This window comes from Strigops habroptila, chromosome 10 (genome assembly GCF_004027225.2).
Source record: "Strigops habroptila isolate Jane chromosome 10, bStrHab1.2.pri, whole genome shotgun sequence".
Classification (NCBI taxonomy): Eukaryota; Metazoa; Chordata; class Aves; order Psittaciformes; family Psittacidae; genus Strigops; species Strigops habroptila.
Window position 1 is genome coordinate 1249611 of NC_046359.1, and position 14462 is coordinate 1264072.

Consider the following 14462-nt stretch of genomic DNA (forward strand, 5'->3'; position numbering starts at 1 on the left):
AGTGACAAAAGGGGAAATCCAGCCTCTTGGCAGCTCTTTGGGTTTTGCCAGCACGAGTATTTGTGCAGTAGAGTGGTGAACTAAATAATGGAAATTACCTGAGTTTAAAGTCACTCAGGAAAAAACAAATGGCATTCTGCTGGATTGGTTGCTCAGTCACTGTGTAGCTACAGGAACATTTGTGGGCAGACAAGGAAGAGAGCAGAAATGTGTGGCTAGGGAAAGAGAGCTAAGATGGATTCTTCCAGACACAGAGCCAGTTTATAGCAATCATGGAGCTGCGGTGCCCGTCTCCTCCTCCTGCTGCTTCAAGCCCTCACACCCTCGCTGTGTACTTCACACTGGGATCATTCAGGTTCTTCCCCCAGTTGCCAGGACCCATGAGGGAGCCCTGGAAAAACAAGGGAAGGATACCAGTTGTGGCTTGAGGGAGCCACTGAAGATCCTGCCTGGGTCTGGGCTGGAAGCAGCATGAGCCTTTAGGGAATGTGACTGCAGTTCACCAGCAAAGTCTTGCTGACCCCTTGGCTTCTCACAAACTTGCACTTTGAGCACTTGGGACAGATTTTAAGAAGGTGGGAAGAAGTGTGTCCTTATCACACAGTCCTCTCTGCAAACTTCAAGTTTCTTCTCTGAAGCATGTGAACACTAGTTTCTCTAAGGAAAAATGAACATCTTCTCTTTATTACTGTGTCAAATGATCTGCTATGCTTTTTGCCAAAGGAGCAGAACCACTGTGAATGAACCCTTCCCAAATGTTTTGAAGAGTAGCTGTGTTTTAATGAACTGGAAACACTAATAGAAGAGGCTGAGGAATTAAGAACATTGGTATCATCTATAATTACCTCTTCTGTTACCCATGTAAGTAACATCAAGCATTAATGAAAGCTGTGAGATAAATAATATGTTTAATGATGTCCTATATATAGTCTTTTCTTTCTGATGTACAAAATGTCTTATTGTTGCATGACAGGAGTTTAAAATGTATCCCTTATTTAAAGCAGGGCGGATTGTAGGTCGTTTATCTTAATCTCTGGGCATTATTACTAAATTCAGCCTCAACACTGTGCTTCCCTATATAAGCTGATTGGCCAGTGGGATGTGTTCATTAACCTAGAAACTGATTTTTCAAGAATACCAAGTTGTTACTTACAGTTATGCAACTCTGATGTCAGGCCACAATTTGGCCACCCTCCTGTTCCCTCCTCTCTACCAGGTTTAATTGCTTGCTTTCCTACCAAAATGCTTTCAGCATGCTGAACTCTTTGATATTAGCCAGGGGATAGGGTTATGAAACTCCCACTGCAATAACTGTCAGCTGATGGGGAGGCCTGGTGTCTTCTGATAAGCTTCGTCTATCTCACTGACAACATGTTGAAGAGATAAAAATGTATAGAAACATTGGTATTAAGCTCTTTTCATACCAAGAAAGTGGTATGTGGCAGTGAGGGAGCCACCAGCTCCCCATCAGCACTCCCTGCCCTGCCATCTTGGCCAGGAGGCAGGCTAGTGGGGGAGGAATACATTGGAGTGGGAAGGAGAGATACCAGACAACAAACTGCTCATTCAAGTGGCTTGTTTGGAGCAATCCTGACGTTGCTGTAATAAATATGATACACTTTGTGGCAGTCCTTAGGACTGATGGAGAGCATAACACTTTTCCCTCCTTTTGCCTTCTCTGAGCTTATCTACCGCACCAAGCATCTCCTTGGCTAATATTAGGTGTGCTAAGTCCAGACCAACCTTGTATTGTGGTTACCAATGAGGTTATTAATACCACACTCATTAGCCTGTAAATATACAATCTCTTTTACAAGCTTACCATGAGGTGCCATGTCTGCCTAAGAGAACTATTAACCCAGACAGATGGCATTGATCAGTGTGCTGTGCCACGGCTAACCCTGCTCTCTCCATCTCTCCTAGATGGCTGGGTAACCAAGCACTTGCTAATGGGAATACCCCAGGAGGCACAACATAGAGACTATTCTGGACTGTTGGTCAGAACAAACTCACTGACATGGACATCCCTTCATGTCTGTAGTGTGGATGAGTGCCCTGGGGCTGTGCGGAGTGAGGACAGTGTAGCTTGAGGTGGCTGAGGAGCCTACCACCATCAATTGTTGCCCCTGCCCAAAGAACAGGCTGCTCGGAGCCAGCTGCTGAACCACACGTTCAAGAGCACCGTGCTTTAAAGGAAACCGTCACCAAAAGATGTCACTAAACTGGGACAGCCTCACGGCTGAATCAGAAATGACTCAGCCATCCGCGCAGTGAGAGGACAGTTACTTGGGCAACGGCTTCATCAGCCGTCTCTGACATAGGTCATCTTCTCACGCCAAATCCTGTTGCAGAGGACAAGCACATACCCACACAGCGTACAACAAGCACCCCGAGTCAAGAAAAGCCATGTCCCTGCCAGTCACAAAGGGGACAGCTTGTTGGTTTTCCATTTCTGTATCAGCTCTGCTCCACGGCTTTCCAGTTTTGAGCTTTCCTGTTGGCACTTGGAGAAGGATGTCCGTATAGAAATCACGAGTGAGACTGCAGCAGCCAATTTTGATTTTTTTCTAGAAAATATTGATTGCTTGTAAACTCCCAGCCCAGCTCTCTCCTTCTCTACCACTTAATGGACTAGACCGCTCCATTTCCAAAGAGGCACTGGAAACCACCAGCTGATGGCCCAATGGCTTTGCTCAACCAGCAGGAGGAGAGAGTGCAGTGGCCAATAGCCTCACATTTGTGAATACAGTGTGTGAAAGGGAAAGACCATGCTTTTATATGGTTTTATACAATCTCTTGAGTTTGCTAGTCTGGTATAAGATATTATTTGCTTTTAGTAACCTGATCATTTTAGAGGACCGCCTTGAAGTAAAGACAAGCCACACAGCATTTCCTTGGTCAAATTTCCAAAATTCCAGTAAAGATCTCCATTACATCCAGAAATGTGCTCATTTATAACTTGACCAAACATCTGAATAAAATAGAGAGAGAAGAGGATGAAGTATCTAATTCTCTTTACCATCAGTGAGAGCTGGCTATGAGAATAATACACGGTAGGATTAAGAAACCCTCCTCCTTACCAGGAATCTAAAAAGCAAGTGCCATTGCTACATCCATCCATAACGCTGAAGGGAAACACTCACCAGAACAGCAGGTATGCGGTGACAGTAACAGTAAACTTACTTTATGCCAGGTCAGTTGGGTTAAGATCTTTGGAATGCAGAGAAGTACCAGCATGACTTCTAAGTCACGGAATGTCATTTTCTTGCCAAAAGCCCAGTATCACTCTATTTCATTCTGCAGCTGATCTCTCTTGGGGATACTCTCACTGAAGAGAGGGCAATCTAGCACTGCTCTACAAGCTCATTTGATTCGGTGGAGTAGCATCTTCTCTTTTCAATACAGAAAGTCCCTCTGTACACACTTTAAGTCATAAAACTGAGTTAATAACAATTTACCTTGGAAAGCTCAAGTTTCTTCTGGAAATAAAGCTGAACAAATGCCTCTCCTGGCACCTCTGATTTGTTAATTCAAAGCTTATGTCTCCCCTCCTGAATATTCTAGTGCCAGTATTCATTATTGCGCTGCCAGATGCACACAGGTACATTGCCATCACTCCTTATCACCTCCCATGGCTTCTCACACCTCTCAGGCTCAGCAACAAGGAGCTTCTTGATAGGAAGGGCCATGGTTGTGTTCAATCTGACAGGCTGGCAGGCAGCGTTTCCAAACCCTGTAACTCTCTATGGTCTTTGCTATTGTGAACAATGAGAAAATTTAGATTAGATATTAAGAAGAAATTCTTCACTATGAGGGTAGTGAGGCACTGGAACAGGTTGCCCAGAGAAGTTGTGGACATCTTCCACTAGACCAGGTTGCTCAAAGCTCCATCCAGCCCGGCCTTGAACACTGCCAAGGATGGGGCACCCACCATCCATGTTTCTCTGGGCAAGCTGTTCCAGTGCCTCACCACCCTCACGGCAAACAATTTCTTCCTTGTATCTAATCTAAATCTCCCCTCATTCAGTTTCAAGCCATCACCCCTTGTCCTGTCACTGCATGTCCTTGTAAAAAGTCTCTCTCCAGCTTTCTTGTAGGCCCTCTTTAGGTGCTGGAGGCTCCTGTAAGGTCTTCCCAGAGCCTTCTCTTCTCTCAGCTGAACAAGCTCAACTCAGCCTGTCTTCTTAGGAGAGGAGCTCCAGCCCTCTGATTATCTTTGTGGCCCTCCTAAAAGAATTATGTATATGTATACGTATATACATAATTATATACGTATACATATATAAAATACATATATAATTATTTACATATATGCATATGTACATATATAAATATATAATTATGTACGTATACATATACATAATTCTTTATATACAAGTATATAAAGAACTGTAATTCCTACCACCTTTTTTTACAAACACTGTGCATGGCTGAACAGCATTCCTTCTCTGTGTAGTTCCTGGCATTTGTTTCTCATTATTTTCGTTCTACTTTTTCAGACCCTTTCTCAGATCCAAAAATTCTTTTAATTTTATCCCAGCCTTTGGAGTCTCTCCTAGCCTTGTGTCATCTCACAACATTAATACTCCTCAGCCATCACTGGTCATTCATGGAAACGCAAGACAGGGCCAGGCGCGGAAGAAAGATGGGTGCAGCCCACCCAGTGCATCTGTCCCTTTTGACCTCAGCCTTTGCCAGCCGCTCTGATTCCCCGGCCAGTTTTGTACCTATGCCAGGATATCTTCACGGCTGCTCTGGACCCCGTTCCCCTCGCTTGCGGTGACAGCGGAAAAGGCGCAGCACAGATGGATGCAGATTGGAATTGCTTTTATCACGTACACAAGGATGTCAGTACGTGAGGGTAGGAACAGCCCAAAGGTGTTGGGCTTTCTGCCCGAGGCGCTGCCGGACCGCGTCCCCCCCAAAGCAGAGCCGAGCAGAGCGCCCCACCCGCCGCGCCGGCACTGCGGGGCCCGGTCGCCCGCGGCACCGCCCGCCTGGGGCCGGGGCGGCTGCTCCCGGGTGCACGGCGGGGGTCCTCGCATGAAGCCCGGCCTCAGACCACCCTGTGCTGGTCCCCGCCCGCCCCCCGAGGCCGCCCCGCTCCCCCCCGGAGCCCCGGCCGAGCGCCGCTGAGCCCGCCCCGCAGGAAGCCGGCCGCAGCCCCGGCGGGCGGGCAGGGCCCCGGGCCTCCGGGGAGGGGGAGCCGCGCCCGCGCCCGTACCGGTAATAGCGGTCATCCTTGTAGGGGGTGAGGTCCTCCTTGATCTCGCGGTAGGTCTCCCGCAGCCGCCGGCAGAAGCGCTTGACCTCGCCGCACAGCGGGCTCCCGAAGGCGGCGAAATCCGCCTCCATGCCGGCCCCGCCGCCGCCGCCTCAGGCCCCGCGCGCCGCCATGGCGCCCCGCCGCAGCCCGCCCGGCGCTGCGCGGCCGCGGGGCGGGGGCGGCGCAGGAGCCGCGGCGGCAGCAGCAGGGGCGGGCCTGGGCCGGGGCGGCGGGAGCCGGTTCAGCACCGCGGACAGGGGCGGGCGGAGCTCCCCGCCGCGGGGCAGGTGCGCGGGCAGGGCCGGGCAAACCTGCAGTGCCCGAAACCGGTGTCCCGGTGGTTCTGGTCTGCTTTACCCAAGCAATGAGGCCGGTTTGCACCGCCAAGGAAGGCCTAACGTGTGCGTAAAAGAAATCCTGCGCTCAATCCGCTTCTCGTGGTCGCAACGCCATGAGGAAGGAAGCGCTCCTGCGTCAGGAACAAAGCTGTCCGGGATTTCAGAGTGGCTCCTGCTGAGCTCCCGTCGATTTGCACAGTGTCATACTAGCTTCAGGGGTGTATTAAACTCTTCTGCATAAACAAATTCACATTTAAACCCTGTTTTAAATTATTCCGTCAATTCAAACCTTAATAATTCCCATGAGTTAATGGAAATGATAGTGTCTGTATTAAATATGAAAATACTTTACTATGAATATGTCATAACATAAACATAGAAGTCTGCTATTCTGCCTCTTCCATGTAAATATCTTCCCCATCGGCATCCAGGAAGTTGGCTGGGCTACTTCCCAGTGGGAGCCTTGCCACTTGCCTTAGCCACCACGACACACATACAAAGGCTGGAACACACACTTTTACTTACAACCCCCCTTCAGTATGGCACCAATAGGTGGTGACAAGAGGCTATTCCTGGTGGTGGAGTGGGAGAGGCAGGTGGGGCAGAGACAGAGGAAGAGTCACTTCTGACTGAGAATTTCTCTTCCCTAGTTCCAAATATTTCCAAGCCTGGGAAGAGGCAGCAGCAGGATTTAGGCTGGAGACTGGAAGGTTCCTACCAACCACGGGGCTGTTGTTCAGGAGCAGCCTCCAAAGAGAAGCAAAGAGCCCAGCCAGCATTAGGGCAGAGCTCAACCAGCTTCTGAGCGGCTGCTTTGAAACCTGAGGACAGGCCCAGCAGGTCCCTCGTGCTTCTGTGACTGTCTGTATATGAGCTATAACTCATCAGCTATGACCCTACTTGCTACAGTACCTGTGGCTGAGGCACTCATGTAAGGTTTTCCTGGAAGTGTTTATTTCAGGGTAAACGCTTCATTTGTGCTTGAGACTTACCCACGTTTCCCTCAAAGCAAGAATTAAAATTCTCTGTTATGTGTGATGAATATGCTGCTTCCAGCTCTCAGGCTCAGAGGTAGGAATTATAAATGGGATCTTTAAATATTTACCAAAAGGAGAAAATAAAACATTTGAAGCTTCAGCTGGGTAAAAAAGCATTCACTGCTGGGAGTTATGCAGTTATACAGCAAAATAATAAAAAATAGGCTCAAGGATTAAAAACTGATTACCATTTAATTACTTACAACTAAGTGACCTCTACTGCATCTATTAAAAAACCCAACTAAACAACGACAACGAAAAACCCTAAACCAACTAAACCAAAATCAACTAACCAATCAAAACCCAAAACCAAGCCAGGGTTTGCTTGAGGGCCCAAAGCCTCACTGTTCCAGAGATGCAATCTAGTTTCCCCCGTGTTGTGCTGAACACTATCCAGATGAGCCCCAGGCTGTGCCTGTTCCCTACACCTCGAGTGCCATGGGAGGAAGTCGCACCCGCTATGGAAGGCTGACAATCAGGCCTGCAGGGTACTCGCACAGAGAAGGTGTTAGCTCTGGCCATGTATTAACCCACCAACTTCAGCCATTAAAAAACCTCAACAAAACAGACAGTGTTCCAACTAACAACTACCAGACATTACAGGATTAAAATTACTAGGCTTGTGAATAGTGAAGTTTGTGTGAAGACACAAGCTAATTGCATATTGCCATTGTGGTCCAGATTAAGCACTCAGATACTCTGAGGTCAAGAATTCATTTTGAGTCTCCGGAACACTTCAACATGTTGCTAAAACAAGCAACACACAGAGTTGTATGCATGTACCAGCGTGCAAATCAAACGTTTTCAGGGCACAGCCTGCTCTGCCTGGGCAATGACCAGGCACTGAAAGCATGCAGAGCTTCCCCAGCCATGCCTCCTGCAGCCAAGGACTAAGGACATCGGTGTTCTGTGAAGCTCAGCCACCAGAAAGTGACTTTGAGACAATGACACTGTAGTTACAAGTCTGGCCTGCTGCTTTTTTTGTTGTTGTTAGAAGTGCTGCCCTTGCTACACAGTACCAATTCTAGGTAACATTTTAAAAGTTAAAAACAATTAGCTTCCATCCAAATGTTTTCTTTAAAGAAATTCCAGGAGGTTTGTTTTTTTTATTATTATTATTAAATGAGAAAAATAGTAAAACAGACTTTTAATATTAAATAGGCACTTCTGTTAAAACTGCCGATCTATTTTCTTTTGTCAAAACCTAAAGAATGGAACATTTCAATTAGCTGTTCACTCACCCACAGCCCTGCAGATGCCCACAGATCACACTTCCACATTTACTGGTTGTCCTTCTTTCCTGTCCAGTGCAGTCACGACACAGCTTGGGCTGGCACAGAAAAGCATTTGGCTCTGCAGGAAGCACAGCTTTGGTAAAAACAAAGGGAGGTCAAGGCTTCATCGACAGCTTTGCAAACAAGCTGCAGGAGTAACCAACAACTTACCTGCACTGGGACTCTGCACTGGGGTATGACTTGCCCCGTTAATTTCAGGACACCTGCACTCACCTACCCAAGCCCATCACCTTCTGTGTCAACCTTGTTTTGCTGCTTTTCACAGCACATAATGAAAGAGAGGCAGCATCTGACCACATGCAGAACAAACCAATCTAATACTGATAGGCCCATAAACCTCAGTTAGAATTTAAGCATCTGGAACTCAATTCGTCCCCAAATGAATTCCCGCAAGTGTTTCTGGACTTCATGAGGGAGGGAAAGGCCCCAGGAGTGTAAGACGTGATCAGACTCAACATCTGTTCAATGCACTCATTGTATCACATCACATGGACAGAGTTTATTTTGAGGGTGGTGCTTAACAGAAGTCCCCCATGTAATTCTTCTTCCTGATTCTTCCCTCTCCCCCTGTGTGTAGTTAGCCTTTTGCAGCATCAGCCACACATATTAAATTGCGATCGTAGCTAAATACAAAGCTTGGCAATCCACATAAAAGTGCCAGGATTATTACTCTCTGCAGGATTATTAACTCCTCTGATGCTGAGAAGTTAAGAGAATAAATGCCGCCAACTCAAGTCCCTCTTTTCTCATCAAAGGCACAAAACACACAAACAAGCAGAAGTCCAGCTGCTTGGCACATACTCTTCTTCAAACCTGTTTTGACCTGGAGAAAGGCAGTAGTGGCAGCTGTGGCTGGAAAGAGCAACTGCCTTTTATTCCCTTCTGAGTGGAGTTTAAGCCTGGCTCATCAGATGGCATGTAAACAAGCACATACCCAGACTGACTGTCACAAGATAAGAGAGTCTGTGCTGCTGTCACACAGCTGCAAATATGCCTCTGAGTCTTGCCATATACAGGAGTTGTCACTGATTACTTTCAAATTGCATGAGCAGAAACTGTGCTGAGCCCCACAGGAACCTCAAGCCTTCGGTCCACCCTGTCCTCTTCATCACTGCTGCCTTGATTTTGGAAGAAAATAACCCCTGCCTTACCCCAGGCCAGCATAGCTTGGTAGTCTCCGCCTGTCAGAAGACTGTTTTGTCACAACCAACCAGTTATGTGATGACAACTGTTGCCACGTAGCCGTTGCTGTGCGCGCAGAGGATCACAGCAGCTTGCTGGGGATGGAAAGATGGGGAAGCTCAGCGGGAGCACGGCGCTCGCTGTGAAGCAAGGCTTCTCATTTATTTGAAATGGTGGCACAGAGACATCAGCTGGGACATCTCCTGACAGATCATCCATAACAAACCATCTCTGAGCTGACAGGGGCTTTGGAGCCACAGCTGCTCTTGTCATTGCTGGGAGGAACAAAGCTCGACACAGCTGGCTGCAGATGCAGTCCTGACCCTCACAGCAACAGCAAGAAAGACTCATCGCTCTCTCTTTGTATCCTTAGAGATGAATCTTCCCTGAATTGATCCTGCTTTGAAGAGATGTGAGGACCAGAAAACAAAATAAGATTTATAATCTCTTTTGATCAAAATTTAAGAAGAATCTCTTGTGAGGTGATTTCAAGGGTGACAAAGAGGAAACCCTCATCACTGCACATGACGCACCTGCAGCCCATACAGCATGTCATTATTCAGATAGAAGACTTCATAATACTTTCCCATCATTTATAATACTTCTGTTTCTGAACTGTTTTCTGTACATCTCAAAGGAAGCAATTAAAACTAACATGGAAACAGTGAAAAGTGCCAGACATTTTGGAAAACTTCTCTCCTTTTAGGAGCAGTTTATTGCCTGCATGCACAGACACACATAAAATAATAGTAAGAACCTTTTAGTTACAGTTAGATCTAACAAGAAACATGCAGTATCACGAGGGTCTTGTTCTGTGCTTGGGTATCTCCCTTCTCCAGCCAGTCATTTCTGGTCTGAACTGCAAAGTTGGATACCCAGTTATAAATAGCATGTGACTTTTTTTCAAAGTAATAGGAAAATGTAGATTGTATAGGCTTTGTAGCATGTGTTTGCAGCCCACTAGAGTGAATTAGCTCTTGCTTGTGCAAACCAACAAGTATGTCTCCTACTTAGCGGTTTAAGACTACAGCTAATCTGCGGGATTCGGGCATATTTCTAAGCTCCTGGGCCTGGACGTATGTCTGGCTAAATCATGAACCTACAAAAGACAGGGGCTCCTCATCCTCAGCCCCTCACTTCTCCTCCCTCTGTAGGAAATAAAGAAACCTGGGTGTGCAGACGGCGAAGGAGCAGGAGTGTCCTTCAGCCAGGTCATCATCTGGCTGATGGGGGCACCAAGGCCTTGACAAATACTGACCTACACCAATTCGCCTTTGGTCATTGCGTGTTTCACACATTTACCTATCCATCTACCCAAATGCATTTAACTAAAGCAGTCCTGATGGGAGCACTTTGCAGGACGGAGAATCCACCAGTTCTTTGAGCTTGTTCCAGTGTTAATCATTTTCATCATTAAATGTGTCCTGCTTCTTCTAGTAATTTTCTTCAGCCCCCAGTCATTCATGCTTGTTGTGCCTTTCCCTGCTAAATTAAAGTGCCTTTTGATACCAGTACTTTAGTTCAGTTAAATTTAACATAGTGAGAATTACTTAATTATGCTCTTTTCTGAAATAAGCTAAACAGACAAATCTCTTGCTGTGAGGCATTTTCTTCAGTTTTTGAACTTCACAGTTTTTCAACACTGTGTCTTCTTCCAAGATAGTTTAAAAGCTTGGACAGTAGAAGCAGACCCAGTATTTTATCACGTGAAATCACTTCCTTCCACTGCCCTACTTACCAATCTGAGGATTGTACTAGCTCTTTTTGCAAGAAGATGTCAGGATTGCTAGCATAGCACATTGAGATGCTTATGTGCTCTGACCTGTGCCTCCAAATCAGACCTGCAGCTTTCAGTGCTAAATTTCCAATTTTGAAGGTTATGTCCACATTTCTTGCTCCTAAATGTGTAACTTCGCATTTGCCTGTATTAAAAATGCATTCTGTCTGCGACGTTTCACTGCCTTGTCCTTAGTGCTGTTTGCGTTTCTGGCAGTTTTGTGCCATATCCAGATTTGATCAAGCACAGCCCTGCATTTGCTTTAGAGTCCCATTTACTGTCAGATCTAGCACCCGTCTCTGCAAAATCCTCTTAGAAACACTCCACTCAGTGACAAATCCACATTGCAGGCTACTTTGTGAGATCTTGGGTTCATTCATAATCCATCTGAAGCACACCTCATTCACACTACTTATGGCTAATTTCTTTATTGGAACCCAGGCAGTAGTTTACCAAATGCTCTGTGAATGGAATTTTATCTACAAATTGAGGTAATAACCTCAAATAATGGTGTCAAAAGACACAGTGGGATAAGATCTCTTTTTTCTTCTTCATAATAACGTATCACCTAAAATTAGTTTCTCATGGTTTACATCCTTATATTACAGTTTTTAACTGACTCCTATATCATCCTTTTTATTACTTTGCCTGCTGCTGAGGTCAGCATGGCTGGCCTGCTACCTCCTTCTTATTTTCCAGTATTGTTAGCTAAGCATTTTCTCAGGCTCCTGAAACTTCTCAGGCTATGTAAAACTCTTTAAAAACACACAGCAGTTGGCTGGCATTCCCTTCAGCCTGCTCTACGCCACTCTTGATGGCAAACTAGCCAAGCCTCAACCTTTTGAAAAAAGAGTGAAACAAGATGAACTGACACAGGTCAGTTGTGGTTATTACTGTAAGTCATTAACTGTACTGCCTGAGGAACAAGTCTGGCAGTACATTTAATTTTGTACTTTGATTTACCCATCTATTTTAGCAGAAAAGGAAGGAAGGAAGGTGTTAAGTGTGCTCAACTCCAGCAATATGTTCTCCAGAAGTAAGTAGTATGTGATACCATCTTGCATTGCTCAAGCTGACAAAGTACAGCTAGTAGACTCCCACATTTTTTCTTAAAGTTAGCTCATGTACTTTGTAGCTCATGTACTTTGAAGAGAGATGTTTTTCTTTGGAGCTAAAATTGCAGAACTGGCTCTGGAGCTTGGCATCTCTTGACACACTGCCTAATGCCTCTATGTACCTGTTGCCTTCTTGTGTGAGAAATGAATTCCTTTAGAAGCATTTTATTTTGGGGCTGTACAGTAAGTTTCAAGCTATAGTAAGGTTCCATCCAGTTATTGCTCTCCACAAGAGAGAGCTGAGAATTATTAAAATTACAGCTCTTGGGATCAGTCACAGTTTAAACTAAATCCACCTCCTGGGTACCATTCATTGCATCCGTACTATGAGCAATTGGACATAACATAGCATGCTTTCTCACATCTCTGCATTGCTTTCAAGACTCCAATTCTTTGATGATTCAAGCTACCTCTCCTAGCTGCCTGGGGGTGTACTATCTGGTCCCTCAGGGAACTACAATGAATATTCCTCCTGCTAGTTTGCTCAAATCCACTGCTTTGCAGTGCTGGGTGATTTCTGTTGCAGAAAAGGTCTGTGTTTCACATTTACTTTATTTTTGTGACATACTATAAGACACTGCTGCAGTTTGAAGTTTCCTGATCTCCTCTGGCTTTCCAAATACCATATTTGGTCCCTACAGCTACAATTTGTACATTCATTCGTCACCTGCTCCATAGGAAAGTCCCCCTCTCAGTGAATTCACACAGGCATGATGAAACAGGGTGAGCTGTCCTGCTTTCCTATTCTGACTGCAGGTGCACCTCAGGAACTGGTGTTTGCTTTGTGGATGTTCCCTCTCCATTCTTGATGCACTGTTATGAGAAGCCCTTGCAACCCCACCACACCGTTGCCATCACTGATAGATCAAACTCTTTTGAGGCTTGCTGGTGTGCTGTGATGTTTGCGTAGTGTTGGTTTTTTCCTTTTAATTGGCTTGATGAATACATCAAGGGAAGTCAAGAACAGAGTGGTAAAAGGGAAGCTATTAGAATGCAACACTGAGGAGCTGAAATGATACCTTATTCAATCACTCTGAGTCAGGCACAGATAACTTGTTATAGGGCTTCTCTGTGCCACTGTGTTAGAAAAGTCTTTGTCAGGAACCTCCTGGGAGGAAAATGTAGTTAACTTGGTGAGCTTGCTGCGTGTGAAGCTCCTGGGAGTAGCATTCAGCTCATGGAATCAATGAACCAAGGTCAGAAAATTCAGCTGCTGGTGTCATTTGAAGAAGCAAAGCTTAATAATGCTTTTTTGAAGACATTGGTGTTCCTGGACTTTGTTCAGATCCTACAGCCTTTAGTAGCTTCAAAGTGATGATTAAGCTTCTAAAAACAGTGCCCTGCCTGTTGGTGACATATTTTTGCACTGTAACATTTAAGCTTTACATATTTATCAGTCAAAATTTGATTATTAATACAATACTATATATATATTCATTGTTTAAAAGCACAAAGTATTTTCCCTTCACATGTTCATATACTATAAAACACTCGTAAGATTCTATTTCAAACAAAATCATTCACCTCCATGTCTTATAAATCTTCAGTGAAATGATTTTACCCAGTATCTCTCTACACCTTTAATCTCTGGTAGACAGAGAGTTGCAGTTTCCAACTCTTTGTTCAAGCAAAAGCATTACTGATTTGGACTTGTGCATTGAGTGTGGAGGACACACCTGATGATAAATGTGAAAGGCAGTTGTGGTTGTGGTGATCCAAACATCCACACTGTGTCCAAGATTATTCTGGGTGTCAGTTGTGCAGCACAGCTTGCAGGACGGAGGAAAAGAAATTTGCACTGCGAATTCCAGCGTAACTGTCCACAGCACAAACCGACACAGCACATGCCCAGACAGCTGGGACTTACTTCATTCATTCTGGAACAAAGGCTAATAGAAGAAATGTCTTGACACTGAGTATTGCCCATCGCAGGATTTCATGTCACTGGTGTTTCAAAGACATCTGATGAAATCACCAGTACTTGGAGCTACACCTGCATGAGTTTTCTACCTCCCAACTATCCCTCACCTAGCAGTGATAACATCACAAAAGACACACAGGCTTGTTTCAGCTCCACTAACATCAGCCTTACGGGAGCATTTAACCTCATGGATGCCTGTGAATCTGGTCCAGTCTTGTGTTCCAATCATCTGATACTCTGGCCAAGATATAAAACTGCTGCAGCCAAGGCTAAGCACAAGACATAACAAGAAGTTATGTCTTCAGGGGCAATTGTGGCAGATTTGTACCCATCACTAGAGGCACAGACTGCATGCAAAAAAGTCCATCAGCTTTTCATAAGAGAATTTAGGAAGTCTGAGGTTTTTTTCAAGTCACTGATTAGCCCAGGGACTCATTCATGACATGGAGAATTTATCACATAAACTTACTCTCTTCTGCCACATATCTGATGAGGCCTGAGTTGCTGATGGGACAAAAAAAAACTTTCTCC

General features: G+C 45.4%; 1 protein-coding gene across 2 annotated transcripts in view; it reads right to left on the reverse strand.

Moving 5' to 3' along the window:
* TMEM181 (transmembrane protein 181) overlaps nt 1–5818 on the reverse strand; it is a 36749-nt gene extending 30931 nt beyond the window's left edge. For both annotated transcript variants that reach the window (XM_030498854.1, XM_030498853.2), the window contains exon 1: nt 5225–5818. In XM_030498854.1, coding sequence (XP_030354714.1) covers nt 5225–5355 — 131 coding nt within the window. In that variant the 5' untranslated portion in view covers nt 5356–5818. The remainder of the gene's footprint in view (nt 1–5224) is intronic.
* Between the last annotated feature and the right edge of the window lie 8644 nt (nt 5819–14462).